Source organism: Athene cunicularia, assembly GCF_003259725.1.
Source record: "Athene cunicularia isolate RWA chromosome 2 unlocalized genomic scaffold, athCun1 chr2_part1, whole genome shotgun sequence".
Taxonomy (NCBI): domain Eukaryota; kingdom Metazoa; phylum Chordata; class Aves; order Strigiformes; family Strigidae; genus Athene; species Athene cunicularia.
The window spans coordinates 30,319,200-30,339,413 of NW_020799095.1; the positions used below are offsets into that span (position 1 = coordinate 30,319,200).

The 20,214-nt window shown below is 36.2% G+C and overlaps 1 protein-coding gene across 2 annotated transcripts in view; it reads right to left on the minus strand.

The window, feature by feature from the left end:
• Nucleotides 1-20,214, minus strand: part of ITGA8 (integrin subunit alpha 8) — a 101,117-nt gene that overhangs the window by 46,640 nt on the left and 34,263 nt on the right. For both annotated transcript variants that reach the window (XM_026842925.1, XM_026842926.1), the window contains 6 exons: nt 14,879-14,934; nt 14,219-14,373; nt 13,004-13,141; nt 12,482-12,549; nt 11,358-11,505; nt 5,415-5,507 (listed from right to left, as the gene is read on the minus strand). In XM_026842925.1, coding sequence (XP_026698726.1) covers nt 5,415-5,507; nt 11,358-11,505; nt 12,482-12,549; nt 13,004-13,141; nt 14,219-14,373; nt 14,879-14,934 — 658 coding nt within the window. The remainder of the gene's footprint in view (nt 1-5,414; nt 5,508-11,357; nt 11,506-12,481; nt 12,550-13,003; nt 13,142-14,218; nt 14,374-14,878; nt 14,935-20,214) is intronic.

A 20,214-nucleotide genomic window follows, 5' to 3' on the forward strand; every position in this document is an offset into this window, starting at 1 on the left:
AGTCTGATTTGTTTTGAGTTTTTTCATTGCAGTCCAGTTAAGAGGAACCCAACTTCAAAGTTATATTTGCAGTTCAGTTTGCCACAACTTGCAGTGTGTGACCACAGAAGATAGTGGCTAAACCACACATTTCCTAAAACTGGAGATAAGGGTGCTCCTTTGTTTTTGCAGATCTTTCTTTCTCCCTCTGATAATTTCCATTTGCTTTTCAAGAACAGCACATAGTAAAGCAGACCAACTTAATTCAGAAGAGAGAATGGAACTGCAGAGTTAACTAAAGAAGGAATATACAATAGCATGTGGTGGGATCTGTAACTCTGTATTTACAAGCCCAGTACATAAGTGCCAGGAGAGCACCAGAAGATGACATCTGCCCTCCATGTTAACTTAGTAAAATTGTGCTGTGATGTTTAAATTAATGTTTTTAATTGCTACATTTCAACCGCATGTTTTAAATCTGGTAATTTTTGAAATGTGGATTTTGCATTGAGACTGGCAGCAAAGCCTACACCCTGTAATCTTCACACACAGAGAATCATCTAGGTTGGAAAGGACCCTGGAGACATCTAGTCCAACCGTTCACCTAGCACAGTTTCCACCTACAGCATATCCCTAAGCTCTAAATTGACCCTACTCTTGAACACCTCCAGGGATGGGGACTCCACCACCTCCCTGGGCAGCCCATTCCAACGCCTAACGACCCCTTCTGGAAAGAAATGCTTCCTAATATCTAGTCTGAACTTTCTCTTGTACAACTTCTAACTCTCCCCTACCTCCCCTATTGCCTGATGGTAGAATTTCCTGCCAGATAACCTGCACACTGTGCTTTCATTGTTTTAAAAAGGTTTGTTACATATAGCCACATTTTCCACGTGGAGAAACAACCTTCCTGAGAAATTTATCAAAAGGCATCAGGAAATGAGGACATCATTCCTTCATCTCTGCCAATATCTGATTAGATTGGGTGGAGGCCAGAAGCAGGGGGGGAAGAAAGAGTTACCTGCTTCCATACTTTCCTTAACATATTTGGGGCAGCACTGTCAGCAACAGGACAGGACACAACAATGTAGAGTTTTATGTTCGGGACCTAGATTCAACATCACTGAAGAGGAGGCATTTTCATCTGTGAGTGTCATTTCAGATGTTTAAGCAATCCCTTTTTCCCAAGGATTTTTTTTTTAATTTTCATTCAATTCTCCGTATTTCCTCACCTGTAGTGGTGCATCACTGGATCTTAACGCATCTCCAGAACAAGACTTAGCTAACATGTTTTAGTTAATTCTTTCAACTGTCCTATGCTGAAAGTAATATTGTCATCATAAAAGAAATGGCAAGTTCAAACCTTTGAATTCTGACCATTTTAATGACATAGTTATATTACAGCTAATCTCTCTTTTTGGAAGTAAAATCTTTAAGATGAAATGATAATTCTCATTAAATTAAACAGAAGTTGAATAGCTGACTTGGAATAGAGATGTAAGCTATTTTTAAGACCACTTTTTCAGACATGATTTTAACAACTGTATTGATGTTTCAATCACCTTTAAAAATGTAATGATTTTTTTAATCTCCGAGACAAGAATTTTCAAATAGTCAATTCAGCATTTTGCTTATTGTTTTTACTAATCAGTCTATATAAATTTGTTTCCACTTAGAGCAGTAAAAAGATTGATGAAGCAAAGAGAAAATTTTCCTCAGATAGAGCAGATGTAAACTGCAGTTTTGATGATCTATTATACACCTGAGGCAGAATCCCTTATTTTATACTGAAACACACTCCTACTGTACAAGTCTGATAAGCTGCAGATGTTGCCTTTGTATGGCTGTATGACTTTGTAATGTCAAGTAGCCCTTGACACTGCTACTAATAATGGGGCAAAGATGCTCACATGCTCTTGCTGAAAATCCATTGAGGCCAAAGCAGTTGAGTTTGCTTGAGCCTGTAACTTAGCACTCAACATCCTTATTTTAGTAGGATATTTATTTTATCAAATAGTTTAATTTTATTTAAAATTTGTCGAGTGAAGTTAGTTTAATTAAAATTGCATTATTTTCCACATTAGGTAACATCATGTATCTTTGAAATATAGGACATTTCTGTTATTACAGGGAAACTGTAATCTGTTATTATGTTTGACAGGATCTAGGAGCATGCTGGGAGACAGAGGGCTAGCATTTTTTAAGCATCTTACAGCGCATGAGAAAAACTTAGTGCTCTTAAATGAAGAATGTTTGATACATACCAAGAAATAGGCAAGATCTCTTAGTTATCTAACCTTATTTCTATTCATTTCTATTAACTTCCAAATGGTTCTACCAGAATTTATGATAAACCAGGCATGTCACTTGCTAAGGCCACTGAACAGGCATCAGGAAGCTTGTCAGTCTGACCCATTTCAGTGTCATAAATAAGTACTTTGAGCACTCTTTGCCAGTGAGATGGTATCACAGGCATTTAGCTTGCATTCTGGGCCACATGGTATTTTGAGTTTCCTTCCCATTTCTTCTTATCTTTTTTTACATTTTCATCTTTTTTCAACTACAAAGATATTACTGAAAAGGTTAAGTAATTTTTGAGGCCAGTAAATGATTTTAAGGTCACAGATTTTCAAAAAGTCAGAGATATACCAATTTTGATGAGAATAACGCATTTTGAAGATATGAAGAGATAACTCAGTAGCCTCTTGCAGTAATATCACATGGGTTATATCACAAAATCCTGACATAACCCTCATATGCAGAAGTTGATCTTAAACAGTTCAAGAATCCTAGGGTTTCAGGGTGCTGAAAAGTCATTACAGTGACTCAATAGTTAAGAGTTTTAGGAATGTTTGATTTTGACCTAACCCTCCCTTCCCACTCCCTCACAACTTCCACAAAGAGTCCCTTTCTGACTGAATATTTTGAGAATAACTGATCTCCTGCCAGAACAGAATTGTTTTGCAAGATTGGAAATAGATCAGAGCAATCTTTCATGATTTATGCAATTTGTACAAAGGGCTGGTATTTTGTTTTTGGAAGTATATTTGCCATCATAAATACATTTGGACTGAAAAAACTCGAGTCCTTTCACCTTTACTAAGCTTCCAGGAGAGCTGGTTTCAAAGATAAAGTTTGGCTTTAAGCTTTCACTCATTATAATAAAACACTTTTGCCATCTGGCTGTGTAATGCTTTATCTTCATATGCCTTAATTTTCAAGGGTTGGACTCTTTTGTGATAAACCAGAATATCCTTAAACATGCTATGAACCCTGCTCTTTTATTCTGTTACGTCCAAGTCTCTCTTTGTGAAGTATTTTATTTAGGAATATTTGGTAATAGTGCATTTATGGCAATCCTAGAGCTGATTCTGAAGAACAGGATTAGTTATGCTGTGAGAATTCCTAAGGAAACAGGTCAGAGTAGTACTGCTTCAGTGGCCGCCAAATAGCATTACTGAAGTCTTCACACTGATAGCATTTTGGGTAAAAGACGGCATGGAAACAGGGCTTTGGATTCAAAGGGAGGAGTGTGAGGGGCTGTAGTCTAGTAGCTCTACACTCAGACCTTTCCATTGCTTATGTTTACAACAATATGCAAACCACAAAGATTTACTCCTAGATCAGTATACAATGTTAGTGTCTCTTGTGTTTAGACTTCCTTCTCTTGTCCAAATCCATGGGGTTTTATGCTTTCTACCCCCCAGCTCTGCATCCCAACCATCCACAAGATTCTTGACTGCTTCTGTCTGTATCTTGAGAATTTGCTTCTGCCATGAGACTAATCAGAAGCCACTAAGCATCTAAATGCTTAAATTTGCTGGTTTTCTGGTACAATAAATTATCTGCCATGACTTGGTATTTATCTAGTGCTTTAGCCCATCACTGCCTCCCATCATCCCATTAAGAAAACTCTGTTCCTCAGAAATGTTTTCAATTACTCCTACTTTTTAGGCATTTCATTTAGTAAAATATAACAAAAACTACAAAACCTTTTGGACGTCTTTTCTATATCCTACCCAGAAAATGTTTATAGTATCCCCTTAAGACTTCTAGTTCACAGTAGTTCTACAGAAAAGGATCCTCAGCAGGCAGGTTCCTGCTCCCAGGAGGTCTATCACCTGCAGTTCATTTTTTCAATGGTTTCCAGCTCCTTGTAATCTCAAAGAGTCTTATTGGGACTGCTCATGACCATGAAAGCAGATGACTGTATGAGACACCTGGTCTGTCTCACAATCACTTTCAAAAGCTCTATGACTGATCTGAAACTAACCTTATGATCCAACTAAGCTTATTCTAGTTCCAGTCTCCTATCATAGAACCCATTTGGTTCGTTTATTGAGAGTCAGACAGGAACTGCTTCAAGGTTGTAACAGGCCAGGAAAACACTCCTCTACAGAGACCCTGAAGAGTGAAATATTCATCTTCCATAGGACAAGCCTTAACTTATTATGGATTTTGAAGGTACTAAAGAGATTTGCTTTGGTTTCTTTACAAAGCCCCAAGTCCAATATTGAATACAAACAGTGGTAATTTTCAATTAAAAGCTGTTTATTCCTCATACGTGTTCATACTGCTGACTGCTTCTATTTATTAGGACAGTTCTTTATCTTGGTATAAAAACTTGGATTACTTGTTTAGTTAAATACTCGTAGCATTTATGAATTTATAAGCAGTGCTAGAATTCCTCTTCAAGGGCATGAATGGCTGAACATTCCTGGGTTCAACACTTCTGGGATTTCCCTGAACTCATGAAATAGGGACAAGTGATGACAACTGTGGAACGGGGAGCACTTTTTTAATCTCCAAACTGATGCTTAATCCTTATCGGTTGTCCACTGTCATTATTCAGTTCCACTTTTGTCTAAAAACAAGGCTACTGATGTTCCATTTAATGTGTGGTATAATTTATGAATAGCTGTCTTAGAAAAACATTTAGAATAACATTAATAACTTGAAGGAAAAGTTGATTCCAACCACATTTTAATGGATATAAATCATGATATAAACTGATAAAACAACCCTTATTCACTCAAGATGAGAGTCAGGCTGAAGAAGCTGTTGTTTACTATGTATATCTGAAGTAGAAAGAATACTAAAAGGGAGAAACAAACAGATCACATTATGGATTGGGATTCTCTTCTCATTACACTAGTGAAACTTCTGTGACTTAAATTGAGTCACTCCAATTTTCTTTTCAGTAAGTGAAACAAAACACAGGCTCTAGCATAATTAATCTTTTAGAACATTGAATTGTTAGTTTTTCAGAAGCACAGTTCTGCTTCTTATTACATCAACAATTTCCTGTTCAAGTAAGTAATCTGGTTTACATGCTGCTTATTGGGACACATTCTGCTAATTGAATAGATTTCCATTTGCTCCCCTTTAAAATTCAATTAGATAAAAATCATTAAATGCATCTGGTTTTCCCTTACATTTGCGCCAGCAACCATGGGGTTCCCAAGATCACAAACCACCATTCTAGTTTCATTTTCCATCTTGTAATCACAGCTCAATACACGCAGTGCCTGTAACAAAGGACACCAATATAGAGGTCAGAGATCACAGTGAACGTATCCAGTTAGGAAAGTGATGACTTTTTGACTGTGACATTTCATTTCATACATCTGCTCAGTGCACTATCAAAACATTTAATTGGTTATTGTCAGACAATGGGGGAAAACTGATGCCAGGGAAAAACAAACAGGCAAGTTTCTCAGTACCCTAAGAGCCAGGATGAGATCACTCTGTTTCTAGTTTTAACATACTACTTTGCTGTTGTGAATCCTTCCTATAGCCATAATGACTCAACAGAGAAAAAAAGAGTAGGCAAAACTGGGTGAGGAGAATAGGCCTCCCGTTAACTGCAGCAGTTGTATTACCCATCACTAGAAGGCTCTATAGTGAATTTCTGGCATTGGCAGAACTTTTTTATGGACCAAGTCAAGAGCTTCATTTTCCAACCTATGGTAAAGTACTTACACCATTAAATACTTCTGTAAAAACATAAACTGTTACCTGTGTTTATAATTTAGCAACAAAGGAGATGATGGATTTTCACATTATCAGAAATCAAGTTTTTCATTGTTTATAGCAGTAAGTATAATTCAACTGTTTTTCCAGCAACTATTCAAAGTCCAGTTTTTACCTAACATTTCTCAGGCACTTTTGTTCAATAACTTTGAGAATATACTCATGTAATTTCCCTCTAAAGACATTAAGGTAAAATGTATCCTATGTTTTGGGGGTGTTTTTAACCCTTTAGTCTTTATCACTCATCATTATAATCTGTAAACAAAACAGACTGTATAAAAGAAGGAACAGCTACAGAATAGTGGAAATTAGGAGATACAGGGTAAGACAAAGCAACACAATGTGGGGTTTTTTTTGTTTTCCTCTCTGGCATATTCAATAAAAAAAAATAAATTTCCATATATGTGCAGAAGTAAACCAGCTTTGTAAAGCAAGATGCACCTAGTTGCTATAAGGCTCTCTCACTACCTTTCCTTTCATTTGTGATTCTCATATATTAAGCAATATGTCCAAAATTATTCTCTTTATATAAAAAGATCTGGGGAATCTCCAGATCACTGACTACCAATTCATTCCTATCTGTAAAAGTCAGCATGGACATGCTGACCTTATAATTTCCTGAGATTAAAAGAAAAGATAGGGCATATCCTGAAAGGAGCCCATGTGAAACATGCCCTCAGTGCACACATCATTGTATACTGACACTTTTACAGTGTGCTAGAAGGAAACAAAGTTTGTTATGCAGCATGTCCAGTGCACTAATAGCCTTCCCATGCCTTTCTAGGGTTGGAAGTGGGGGATTTTTACACTCTTTCCAGCTGGTCAGTTAAAGGTGGGAAGCAACACATGGGACAAGAGAGGGTGTTAACACAGTTGAAACCAACCTTGTCTGGAAAACTGTTCATTTTAGCTTGATGCATGGTTTTGATTCTGTTTCGGGAGGGAGTTGAAATTGAGGTCTAAATGTTTGAAAATAAATATTAATCTATATTTATCAGTTCCTTTATTAATGCTGTATCACAGACCAGCACAGCTTAAATCAGCTCTTACCACACATTTTTTTGTCCCTCAAAGGCTAAGCAAATAAGAGTTTTCTGAGTAGATTTTCTGCAGTTTTGGAAGCTATGCTCTTAGACTGAAAATGATTAATGGCACAGAATTTCTATGACCAGCACCAAAAAGGTAATTTGTGCAGCATAAAGACGTGACAAAGGGTCAGCTGTGGTAGAATTTCTTCAATACTAAGATGTATTGCCTTTGTTTTTTCACTGATCACCTTTTTGAGACGGTTAAGTACAAAACGGGAAAATTAAAACCAGGCGGGATGTAAGTAAGAGCAGAGACTTACACATGCAGTATTGTCAGTATCACTGAGTTCATATTTAACTCAACCAGATGGAAGGTTTTGCCACAAACCCCTTCTACCTGCCACTGGTAGCAATTTATATTTTTATAGCAACACATGGTCTTTTTGGCAGTCTTAAGCAGAAGCAAAACCCCAACAATTAACACATGTGCTCCCAGGGTGCATTTTAACAAGAAAATGATTGGATGCTTTAAGTAATCCAGGCAGCCTACAAACTTGGAACTCTTTCTGGTGGTCTTAGTGATGAATTACTAATTGATGCCAGAATAGTTAAGCACAACAGGCTGCAGAATAGAGCACCTCCTCTCTTTCCTTGATCAACACCTTCCAATTTTATTTTCTGAGGAAAAGTGGATGGATTTGGTACCAGGTGCCAGAATCTATCTTCTCATCTAGCTGATGTATGAAGAAGTAGTGTTTGTCCTCACAAGGCTCAAATCACATCCCATCTAGCCAGTCACCATGTACTTATTCTGAGAATTTTCCGGTAAGACAAGAAGGCTTTCAGGTCTTTTTCCTATTTTAAGAGAATGTCATGCTTTAGTTCAGAAAGATATGGGGATAATGGCTCGGAGCTTCTCCACTGCAACATAAATCTGGTTGTGATAGGGCAACAGGTCTGCAGTTTCCAGCCTGAGCAGAAAGTTATGCCAAAATTCATAAAGTTTTTGGTGTGGAACAAGTACCTGTTAGGGTTTGTATCTGCCTGATTTACTTGTAATTATTCTGTGATAATTTGGGTTCCAGCCATTGCTATAGGCAGGACTGAGCTGTTCAATATGGGGAACTCTTTCACTGGGCAAAGGATTAGCACACAGTATTCAGGCAATGGCTTGGGGTTCAAATGAACAATCACGCTATTGTAGTCTAAGAATGTACCATACGGCAAGTATGTACTGTCTCTGGATCTACGGCTGGCCATGGAAGTGTGAGGTAATATAACATGGCTAGACTTTTTTCACTGCAGCTAATTCCAGTAACTCCACACCTAATGCATATGGACAATTATTACAAGCCAATGGGTTTCCAGTAACTAATAAAGCTGTGGTGATTTACTCATTTACCTGGTCTCTTGGACCTTCTAAGTGTTTCTACAATGCAAGTAATGAATAACACATTTGTGTTTCATTGTATTTCATTAAATCAGGTTTTGACTGAAGGAATTATCAGTATGTGCAAGAATCAATGAAACTCCAAAATCACATCCTTGACCTCAAACTTTACGGTCACAACACATTCACCTGGCTCTCCACTTACATATGATCATGTACATGTCTGCAAAATGCTACTCTTGATAAGGTTTGCGTAGTCTATGTATAATATGCTACAGAATCAGGCCTGAGATAACAAGATAATGACAGCTCAGGTAGGTCAAACGTTGTATTCCATAAAGAGTAAATGGCAAGTGAATTTTCACTTAAGTTGTTGGCTTTAACACTTTCCAATTGTAATTCAAGTGATATAGACTAAATAAATTGTTCCAAAAAAACCAGGTTGGACAGGAAGAATTTAAGTGATAAATCTGTTTCTCTATTAAGCTGACTAAATCCAGAGTAGTGCCATAATAAAGTAGCCTAATATCCTCTATGAGTATAGTTACTTTGAAATGATGGCAGCATAATAGAATGATTGGATTCTAGAGGTTTTTCAGTTCCATCAGAATTGTATCAAGTGATTTACTCAGCTCATTACATTTCATCTATTCTGCTTTCAGCCCACCTGTTTTGCTGGCTCTGAGGTGAATATTATTTCTGCCTTAATATAAGAAATTCTGCAGTTTGGAGAAAAACAGCTACACAGAGTACTGTAAACACCGATACATCGAAGAGTAACTGAAATCTTTATATTCAGAGCTTTAAGAGCATGATTGCAACAGGCTCCACCACAAATACACTCATCTGCAGAAATCACTCTGAATTACATCAAGTACATTTCAGGAGCAGTCACAGATGCCCCACTGGCCGGGTGCAGTGCAAACACAAAAATAAGAAGTGAAATGCAGACTCCACTGCAACTGACAGCAAAACATTCATTTTCATCTATGGTCCACGCCTCAGAGTACCACAGACCAAGAGACCTTCTTTCCATAAACCTCTGTATTTACTGCATACCAGTGTGATAATTTCTTCTGTGCTCTTGTCAAGTGCACATATTTTTTTAAAGCCCTATAGACTAAATTAATTGAGTCCCTCTTTAATTTACACTCATTTATACTATGACCCCTAAGAATCTGAACATCCTGGTAACACATGAACCTCTGATCACTCCGGAGAAAAATCTGAAAAAAATCTGCTAATTCTTGTTTTGAGTGGTCAAATTACTTAACTTGTACATTTAGAGAGAATGAATTTTATGAGAAAATGGAATGGGAGGATATAAAAGAATGCCTGAGTTTAAAAAAGTGTTTTTCCATTCTACATTTTCAAGTTACAAAGATTGTATATTCTTCTTTGTCATGTTCACAGCAGTTTCAAGTGACATACAGCAGTACAAAAAAGTAACTGCATACAAGACCCAACCTCCACCAGCAGTTAAATGTCAGAAAATTTTAGCTTTGTCATTTTGAAGAAAATTACAATATCAATTTCTTTTCTAAATGCACTTAGAAGTGAATTCTTTTGTTTATTTAATGGAATCACAACATCATGAAGACCATGGTGGGTTTTGGAGTAAGTACCTCCCCTGAAATACTTGGTAATGGCCAAAAGAACAGCCAAAGATTCCTAAAGAGCAACAAAAGAAAAAATATAACCATGTGTAGTGTATTAAAGAGAACTTAAGTTTTGTAGATCACAGTCTGAAAAAAACAGAGGCTATGTTAAAAGAACAATAGAAATCGACCATATAAAGAGGCTGGTGTCTTCACTTATTTGTTTTGTGTACGAAGATACGCTTCTGAGACATGAGGTTGCAGAGAATTTCCATATTCTCATCTTTAGTGGCATCATTAATTCTTGTAATTTTTTCCAAACTGGGTTAAAAGCCTATTAATAAAGACACTGACAGAAGGAGAATAAGGAAATACCTTGTAAGTTACTTTCAACTTCCTTAAAAACATTTACTTTTATAAAGGAAACTAACTTGATTTCTCCCACTCTCACCCTTTTGGTCCTTCTGAACATTCCAGGCACTGACAGAAAAAAGCAAGGTCATGTTGCAACAGCTTGGGAGATTTATGTCCGGATGAGGCGATTCAGACTTGCTGTCCAACAGAGAGTACATGACCACTCTGCTTGTTTGCAGGATAGTGTTTTGTCTTTGCTCTTAAAAACCAAACAGACCCAAAAAAGAAACACTGCACGTTCAGTACAGCTCAGCAGGACTTCAGTCAACATTAATCCTGTGAACACTGGCACATTTTACATTATAACTGCTTTTATGGCCTGTACATAAGATAAAATAATTAACTACAAAGGAAAACAACTTTGTCAAGTTTATACTGCAGTTAATGTTGAACCATTCAGCATATCAGAGACTGGGATACCCTTAATAATGGTAGAACACCGGTGTGCTGAGAGCATGAGACAGCAGTGTCCAAGTGTCTGGGGTTCAGCAGGGCTCATCATTAACTCTGACTGAGAGATAGTAACAAAGGATGCAAGGTTGGAAGCATTCAGGGGATTCTGCATTATCACTCCCTGCTACTGGTAGGGTTTACTAGTTCAAAATCTGAATGATGTGAATACCTCTAGCCCTAGGAGAAACCTGACAGTATTTGTGTGGTATTATTGCTAAGTTAATTGCAGGGAGCTGGACCTGAGCTGGTTCTGTCCAGAACAGCCCTCTCCTTCCCATCTTCTGGGAACATGGACAATCTTTAGCCTGGACTGTGTGAGCAAGGATAGCGGAGAGTCAGTCAAATCTCCCTTCCTAAGAGGTACCACTCTACTTGTTGCTTTCACCTGGTATAGCCTATATAGGTTAACCTTGCTCTCAGTTTTCCTGCTTTATTATTGCTAACATTTTGGTTTTCATTTACCTTGTTGTTGCGTTCAACCCCAGTGTAATCTGCTTCAGGTGGAATCTTTATATGTAGCTCAGCTTCATAGGCTCCTTCCCCATCATTCCTTGGATTTATTATGAGCATGACACAGTTTTCTTCTCCAATTATTAGCTGATCTTTATCTCTATACAGAACATACTACTTGTCAGGAGTTAAAACATACACAATTATGATTTATGTACGAATAAAGCAGAAGAACATTTTGCTTTCATAGCATTGTTTCTGGAAAATATTCTATGAATGCAGAATAAAACATTTTCCATAAAAAATGACCCCAGGGAAAAGTATGCCAGCACCTGTGTAGGAAAGAGGTCAAGAGAAAACACCACCATGGACAATCAAAGCGGACTGCCACAGAACTTGAAAGTTAAGGGTATAAAATTTCACAGCCTGACTACTTTCTAACCAGACAAAAGTATTTAGTGGAGGAATTACTTGCTGCGGGGGTCCCATCAGCACTGTTTTCTGAAGGGCACAAAGGTGAGAAGATTCCAGTTTGCCCCTCATGCTCATTGTTAAATGAACAATGACAGAAGATCTCCTGAGACCTGCAATGGCACTGTGCCTTTTCCTTTCACAGCTATGTACTGATTTTGATGGCACAAAGTCGGATAACTGTCAGAGCTTCCCCACTTGTCCTGCTTGGCATATTTGTCCCTTCATAGGAGGAACTGTTGCCATGTTTTGAAATTCTTTTATTCTGAACTTCTGTATACTGAGTTCAGGAGAATTGTGTCCCAAGTTCAAAGTCACTGGCACACTGAAATAAAGAAATTTAAAATCTCTTGAACAACAATTTGTATTATCACTTGGCATTCAGATAACTAGAATCACTCCTAAAAACCACTTGAGAACTGTTTTTTCTAAGATAACTATTAAACATCATGAATGTGTTGACAAAGATACATTTTCAAGTGCATATTTCTCCCTTTTTTGGTTTTTTAGATGAAATGGATGTGCAAATTAAAATCTGGAAGTCAAGTAAGAATGAATAGCTATGGCAAACAGCAGAACTATGTCCTACATATTTCATTCTGTTAAAACAGTTAGCATTGTCTGTATTTTGTTCTATACAGCATCACTTATTTTATTTAACTTACGGCATAGCAGAAAGCTGCAAGTCAGGAATGCACAAGTTGTCCTCCCCGCAATCAACCAGAATGTAAGCCTGTATTGTTGAAAAATAAAAAAAATATAATACAGTTAGTACATGCTTCAAAGTCTAAATCACTTAATTAAATATCTCTAACCTGTATATCTTAAATATCATTAGCACTGCCTTAGTGAATTAATTTCTTTCTCCTTTCTGTAAGTTACCTTCCTTGTGAGTAGTTGGAGACTATTTAGGCTGTCAACTACATCCTTAGCTGAACAGTATCATCTTTCAGACCCTTTCCCACGCTAACTTGCTTACATATTCTAGAATGCAATCAAAAGTATGAATGCAACAAAGTTTTGGAAATGCTTTAAAGGCCTACTTGGTTCTACATTTATATTCATTTTACATTTTTAATTAATTAATAAATTAATAATGATATTCTGTTTCAAGGGAGATGACACACATAATATTTGTAAATGTTTTCACATTTATATACAGAAAATGTGGCATGCAAAATTCATACCTGTTCTGTTACTGAGCTTTTCTGGTAATAGTTCAGTATTGGCTTCACAGTCAAGCCACCTTCAAAACTGGATTCATCCAAACTATAATTCAAGTTTATATTGATGGGAGATAATTTATCTCTAAATTCTGTTTCATCCTGTGAGTGACAATCACATAATAAAAACCTATAATTATTTCAGATTAATATGGTATGGCAACAGATTCAGACTTTAGTCTTCATTGAAGGTAAAGATACAGTTCCTTGACAGCTGCTGACTGTATGTAGTGTCACTAGGAAAGCAAAGTGACTCACCAGTAACTGGAATGCCCAGAAAACATTGTCTCCACAGCCCCAAATCTGGAAGAATCTGGCTGCTGAGTAGACTCAGAATTTTTTTCAAAGAATTAGCCTAAAATGAAGCTGTTTAAAGCAGACATACAGAACCAGCTTCTATCGGTTACTTCCTTTCAGAATGGAGGTAGGGCATGTGTGGAGGTAATATTGTTGGTTTGTTCCATAACCAAGAATTTATATGGATTAGCAGTGGTAAAACTCTACCACCTTTATTGCCTAGATACTTTCTTACATAATGCTTGGGACTTCTCCATTTCAATTCCCACTGTATTTCTAGGACCAGCCTTGGAATCTGCTTCAATTGCATGAGGTAATTCCAGCTGCAAGTGTGACTAATGACTCTTTCTCCTTCACAACTTCAGTTCCACAGTTTTAATTTTTCTAAAAACATTCTAAAAATATCTTTAAAATATTTTTAAAAATATATTTATTTTAGGCCAATATTGCTCGTGACACTCCTTTAAAATATCTGTTGAAACTGAAATGGTACGACATTTATCATGTTTGATTGATTATCCCACTGTGAACACTATAGGAAGAGCAGTCTTGCATTTTTGTATCAGGAGAAGCAGTAGTTTATCAGAATTCCCAGAAGAGCATGAAACGAATGTATCTGTACACAGAGGAACTGTAAACTCTTCAAAGGAAGTCTTTGACGAAAGATGAGCTGAAGATTTACATAGGATATTTTGCCCAGGTAGAAAAATGTTCTGGACACCCACATGAGGCCTTTCTTATCTCACATTTCTGTAATTTTGGGATCTAAGAACAATGGAAATTGTTCTTCCTTTTCCAGTGGCTCCATTTTTTATTATTATCTTTAAATCCCTAACACTACTCAAATGATGATGACAGTTCAAGATATTTTAAACAACTTACTCTGAGATAAACAAGGAAGTCCTGGCAATGGAGCTGTTTCTGTCTTTCCATGACAATGGAGAAGTAATGATGTGACTGATGATAATCGAAGAAGAGGGTCCTTTTAACAGCTCCTTTCTGTTTCAATGAATCTAATTGCAATTCACCTTTCAGCACTAAAGGATACAAGTAAATCAAATATTTATTTAACATGGAAAGAAAAAATACTAAACAATTCATTATGTAATAAATTTATTAACAAAGTCTTTCAAGCAAAACTAATCCATGCTTTAAGTGCCTGTCTGTTTAGCAGCACACTGTTTTTTGATCCAAAGGATGGAATGTGCATAATTTAAACTTTATAATTTCATTTACAGATCATGTGTGCAGGACTTCCATCTCTAAATTTTTTTATTTTTTTTTTTTCTTCCAAACAGAACATTTTCCAACAGGGTACATTCTTGGTTTTATTTGGAAAATGGTGTAAACTTAATCAAAAAAACCTTCAAGTGAATAATACAAGCTCTGTGGTTTTTATATATCTATATCTATATCTATATAGATATATAGATATATATATCTTTTAAACCTGTATTTTCTTGCCTTAGGAGGATCTCAGTCCTATCATCTTTCAAGGTGTAAGAAAAAGAGTAAATTATAGAAATATAAAGCATTTCTTACCTATCTCATCTGAAATACTTTGACCTGCAAAGTCTGCGCAGACTCTTACGGTAAAGCTACATATAAAAAAGTACAAGTAATTATTAGCAGAAAGAGAGCTGACCTGGGAATCAGCAGAAATCATACCTTTTAAGTTTTTTTTCTCCTTTTCTTAAAAAGATGTTCATTGTGATCTGTATTTATCTATCTTTGATATTCCCTAAATTAGCAAGTCTCCTAGGCTTCACTAATAACCAAAGAAGACAGGGTCTGAATATCTTCCTGGAAGAAGTATGGAGAAGAGTCTCTGTTCCTACTAATTGTTGAGATAGCCTACAAAGATCACCCTTCTAATACTATTGGCAAAGTTGGGTTCCTTACATCAAGCTTCAGCAAACAACCTCTGTATATGGCTGTCTGCAGAAGTCCTTTCTGGTGCATCATAGTCAAATAAGAAAAATACTTGAGCATGTAGTCAACACTCAAACTGTTTTCTAGCAAATCAAAACATACAGGATGCCAATGTATTCCACTGGTATTACTGTAAGACTTTCATGATTTCAATTTGTTCCAAACATACCAACTGAATTGTTCCAATTTTTGTGGCACAAGGCTAACCAGAATGTGTTGTATTTAATTTGCTAATTTTGTAATAGTTGGCAGGTACATGACATAGATCAAAGCACAGAGAAAGTGGCTATGCATGTTTATTATTTAGTATATGAACGTAACACATTGTACAGAATGCAACACATAGTAAGTTAATTGTTTCTTATTTGCCTCTTCAGGGTGTGCAGCAAGCTTTTTTGAGCCTAACAATATTCACACCACAATTACAACTGTATTATACAAACATCACCTCAGCCATAACTAGTTATTTCTCATAATAAACATTTACTTCCATTTCTCTGTAAAAGAGGCAATAGATTTGCAGTTACGCTCAACAATTGACAGAAGCCTTTTAGAGTTTTACTGGCTGATACTTTCCAAAAAGACTTACTATAAAAATTAATTTAAAAACCTAAAAATTATAAATGCTTATAGAAGAGTTTCACTTTGTAAATAACCTATGCAAATTATATGAATATTTAACTGAATCACATTTTTAAAAAGCTTCCACAAATTAATCTGGATGGCTAGGGAAAATTATAATGATGCTTGTTAATGCTATTAGCAGGGTGTACTTCCCTGATGAGTCACAAAACAAGAAATCTCTCACTGGAAAGATGCTCTTGAATTTTGATTTTTGCTGTCACACTCCACAAGGACTTAGTTCTCCACACTTTTATTCCCTCAGAAGTCCTGTATAATATAAGAAAATTTCTCAGATAAAAGATTTGGGACTTCCTAAAATTTGCAAGTGTCCCCGATTACCAATCATTCTTAAAGAATGTTTTCGTGGCTTCAGAAAATGTTTTATTTTGTATATGGAAGACTCAGCTAAACATGGATTTCACGTCAGCACTGGAAGATGTGAAATAAGTTTGGGTTAAATAAAAACTTATTTGAATTAGCCATTGTTCTTAAAAGCCTGCCTACTGTTACACTATATACTAACTTCTCCATGCAGTGGATTCAAAACCAGTAATCTGTAAAATAATCCGTAATCACATCCTAATTGCACGCTTGCTTCCTCTGACAAATTAATGAAACTGTGCCATGCTTGGGACATGTCACTCTCACAACCGTATTAAACACCTTTCTCCTGGGAAAAAAAAAACGTCTTATGCCATTAAACTCTATTTAAATGTAGCTTTCAAATGACATTATGGTCCATGCAGAACTTGCAAATTCAGTCATATTTCTACTTTACAATTATGAGTTAACACATGAAGCACCAATTATTTCCTAATAAAGAAGGACAAGAACAAAAATGAGAAAAGCTTGTGTAATTGCATGCATGCAATTCAGACACCAGGATTCAGAGGACAGTCTTTGCATGTCATAGTGTAAGGGTCTATTTTCTCAAATATAAACTCATTAAATGCCATCATGTATTAAACTCGGTGATCTTGCTTTGGAAGTCTCACATAATTTTTACAGTGTCATGTTTAAAAAACCAGTTGAGTTAAAAATCCAGCTTGAAATGCTTTACCTGTTAAACAGCACAATTTCAGTGTATGCTTATTTTGCTGTAATGAATAGAATAATTCACTATACATGTTTGATAACTGAAGTCATGTATCACTGTAAAAGCCAAGATTTAATCCTTCCACTCCAGGCAGAGCATGTCAAAAAGGGAATGGCAGCGCAAAAAAGCAAAAATTTGGAGTTTATGAGTCTCCCAGCCTCTGGCCATGCAGAATTCTGCCAGACATTTGTGATTTTATGGATATTTAGTTCAGAAATAGTTCTAAAGACATCACAGATTTCGATCACAAACCCAGAAAAAAATTAGATTTGCTCATCACCTTGACAAGAAGATGCTGTAGAGATGTCGAGGGATGCGTTAGCTGTGAGAAAAAGAAAAGCAGAGGGAAAGCAGACCACAAAAGAGGACGAGAGTCTAAAGTATTTATGAGATTTAAGATCTGGCTCCTAGGCACACTAAGGCATATAACAGCTGAGCTTTCAAGCTTGCATGTAGGAGCAATCAACCAAACAAGACAATTAACAATCAAAGGAAGAAAACTACAGCAGATAGGAGACAACTGGGAAACAGTCCACCATCCTGAAGCATACAAACTTTTATGTGCTATCAATCTTGCCTCTCGGAAGAGATCCCCATATCACATTTATTCTGCAGTGTCTGTCATCACTATAAGCTTATGGTTTGAATAGTATTTGACTGTAGTTACAAAATAGAGGGAAAGCCTTAAAAGTGAACACACTAGCTTCTCCTCATAATATAGGTGCAACAAAGTAGTTTGTTTGAAATAATTTTATTTTTAATATTATTAGAACAAGAAGCTTAAAAATATTCCTCTTTTTAAAAAACTACTTGCAGCATAGATGGGAGTAATCTCTTCAGAAATCAAACCAAATTACCTAATATAATCAAAATTATTAGAAAAATAAGTTAGTTACCCCCAAATAATGTTTTCTGGACTACAGTTTGTACCAGAAAGAATTTATTTTGGTCTACCTATTCTAGTAGGTGGAAAAAAAAAGGAAACTTACTTCAGGAAGTGAAAAACAAGGAATGACCATCCTACCAGATGTCATTTGTCATTGTTAACAATTTCTTTAGCACACAGGATTGCACATGAAGAGGAAGAATGGATAGAAAGGCATTTTAAGTTTTGATGCTATGGATTGCCATTCTGTGTGAGGTACCCAACCTGCAAGGTCACAAACTTCTACAGAAGAATAGCAGAAGCTGTTATCGCCTACTGCATGACCTTTAAAAAAACCTGCTTCCTCTTTGAAGAATAATACATAAAAGCAAGTCAATATACTTCTATTACAATGCTCTAATACTTGGCCTGCTTTTATATTTTGTTGTTCCAAAGTCTAACCCAGTGACCCACAGTGACCAACATGGAGCTTTAATACTGAAGGCTTTCCATGGCTAGGCTACGTCACATGGCCAGCATGTGGTAACACAAGGGCTGCTAGATAATGCAAATGACTGCCTTTTGGATATCTCCAGGGCTACTAAAACTAGTAGCATCAAATTACCCAGCTGCATTCCTGGCACTGCAGAGCTCTGCAACAGAGCAATAGGCTTCCTGGGGAGTGACTGTCACCACCTGCTTACTTTCTTCCCATCAGCCACTGAGATGTGAGGTTGGCATCTTCTGACTCTAGTGCATATGACTTTGCTATCTGACATGGAGTCAGGCTGGCCAACAGTCTATGGCAAATCTCACAAATTCATCACAACAGAGTGCAAAGGCCCTTGGGTCCATATCCATGGGGCACAAACCACATCCAGTTTCAAATTAAGTCAATGGGAAAAGAAAATACTAGGAGCGGAAAGGAGCAAAATTAGGACAACAGTCCAAAAATTATACAGTTAGGAAGGGCTGAAACATTATTGGTCTTGGATTTTATATTTTTGGTAAGAGTTTTGTATTTAGCTTTTTTTGAAGTGTATGTAGAAATGTTTCATTTACTGAATCAAGCTGACTCAAGATTATAAATATTTTATTACTAATAATAACACGTTTGGAGATAAAAGCATGACAACATTTTTTCAAATTATCTTTTGATAGTGGGAACTTGAGGATTAGAAATTTTAAGCAGTTTGCCTCTGGTTTAGTGGCCTTACAGAAAGTGGATAGCTGGGTTCCCTGAAGAAGCCTACAAGGCGTATCTCAGATAATACCTCAGATAATATCTCAGATACCTGAAAACCACTAACAAATAAAAAATATATCTTGCAAATTGACTTTTTATCATGACTGGATACTTCTGTGCTAATTAACTTTTGGTAAATGAGGTAACTTCTCTGACCTCTTGCTCCTCTGCCAAATGGAAGTTACAGTATTGGCACACTACCTCAAGATAGTGAGAGGCAGAGTAAATAACATTTACAGACACATTTAAGCACAGAGTAGCAACAAAGTAGCTAGTGGATAATCAGGTCTCAAATGGTAATAAAAATACCAATGCAAAGATAAATAAGACCTCTTGATAGGTGGAACCTAGTCTTGGACTTAATAATGATGTGGAAACAGTTTTTGAAAAATGTAAATGTTTGATTTATTTACCCCTTTTTACAGAAATTAACCAGCATCTTCCACACTTTAAAAAAAAAAAAAAAAAAAAAAAAAAAAAAAAAAAGTCCTTTTACATTTTCTTTAATAGCTTCAAAGTTGCAGAATTTGTTCCAAACTTATTAGTTTTGGGAATGAATTATATGTTACTAGAAGTTCAAGACAATTCTCTTAGGACTGTGCAAGTTTTTGTGTATGTTTTCTCTGTGCTCCAGCTTTCCAATTTATATCATGCAAAAATAATGTTTTCCTTATACTTGAAAATGTACAATAATCTACATTATTCATACACACACACTTCCTGAAACTTTTCTGGTAGGTTTCCTTTCATTCTAATTTTGCAGTGTCAGTCAGTAGACATTTTATACAAGTTGTACAGCTGGCTAAAAGATACAGAAATCTATCCCATGGGAGTGAGGAATTCTCTGCCTGTTGGAGTTTCCCTACTAATTGTTTTCACATGTACAATACAAGCTTATATCAACTACAGAAACAGAGAAACATTACAGCATGGAAAGTAGCAGCTGCTCTTCAGTCATTCTGTAATACAAACTAAATCTTTAGGGAAGAGTATCTTAGAATAAAGCAGACAGAAATTAAATTATGCTCCTATTAAAACTCTTGTAGGTATGAACCAAACATCTTCTGTAACACAAAAATCAATAGTAATGAAAAAACTACATGTTAAAGGAGCAT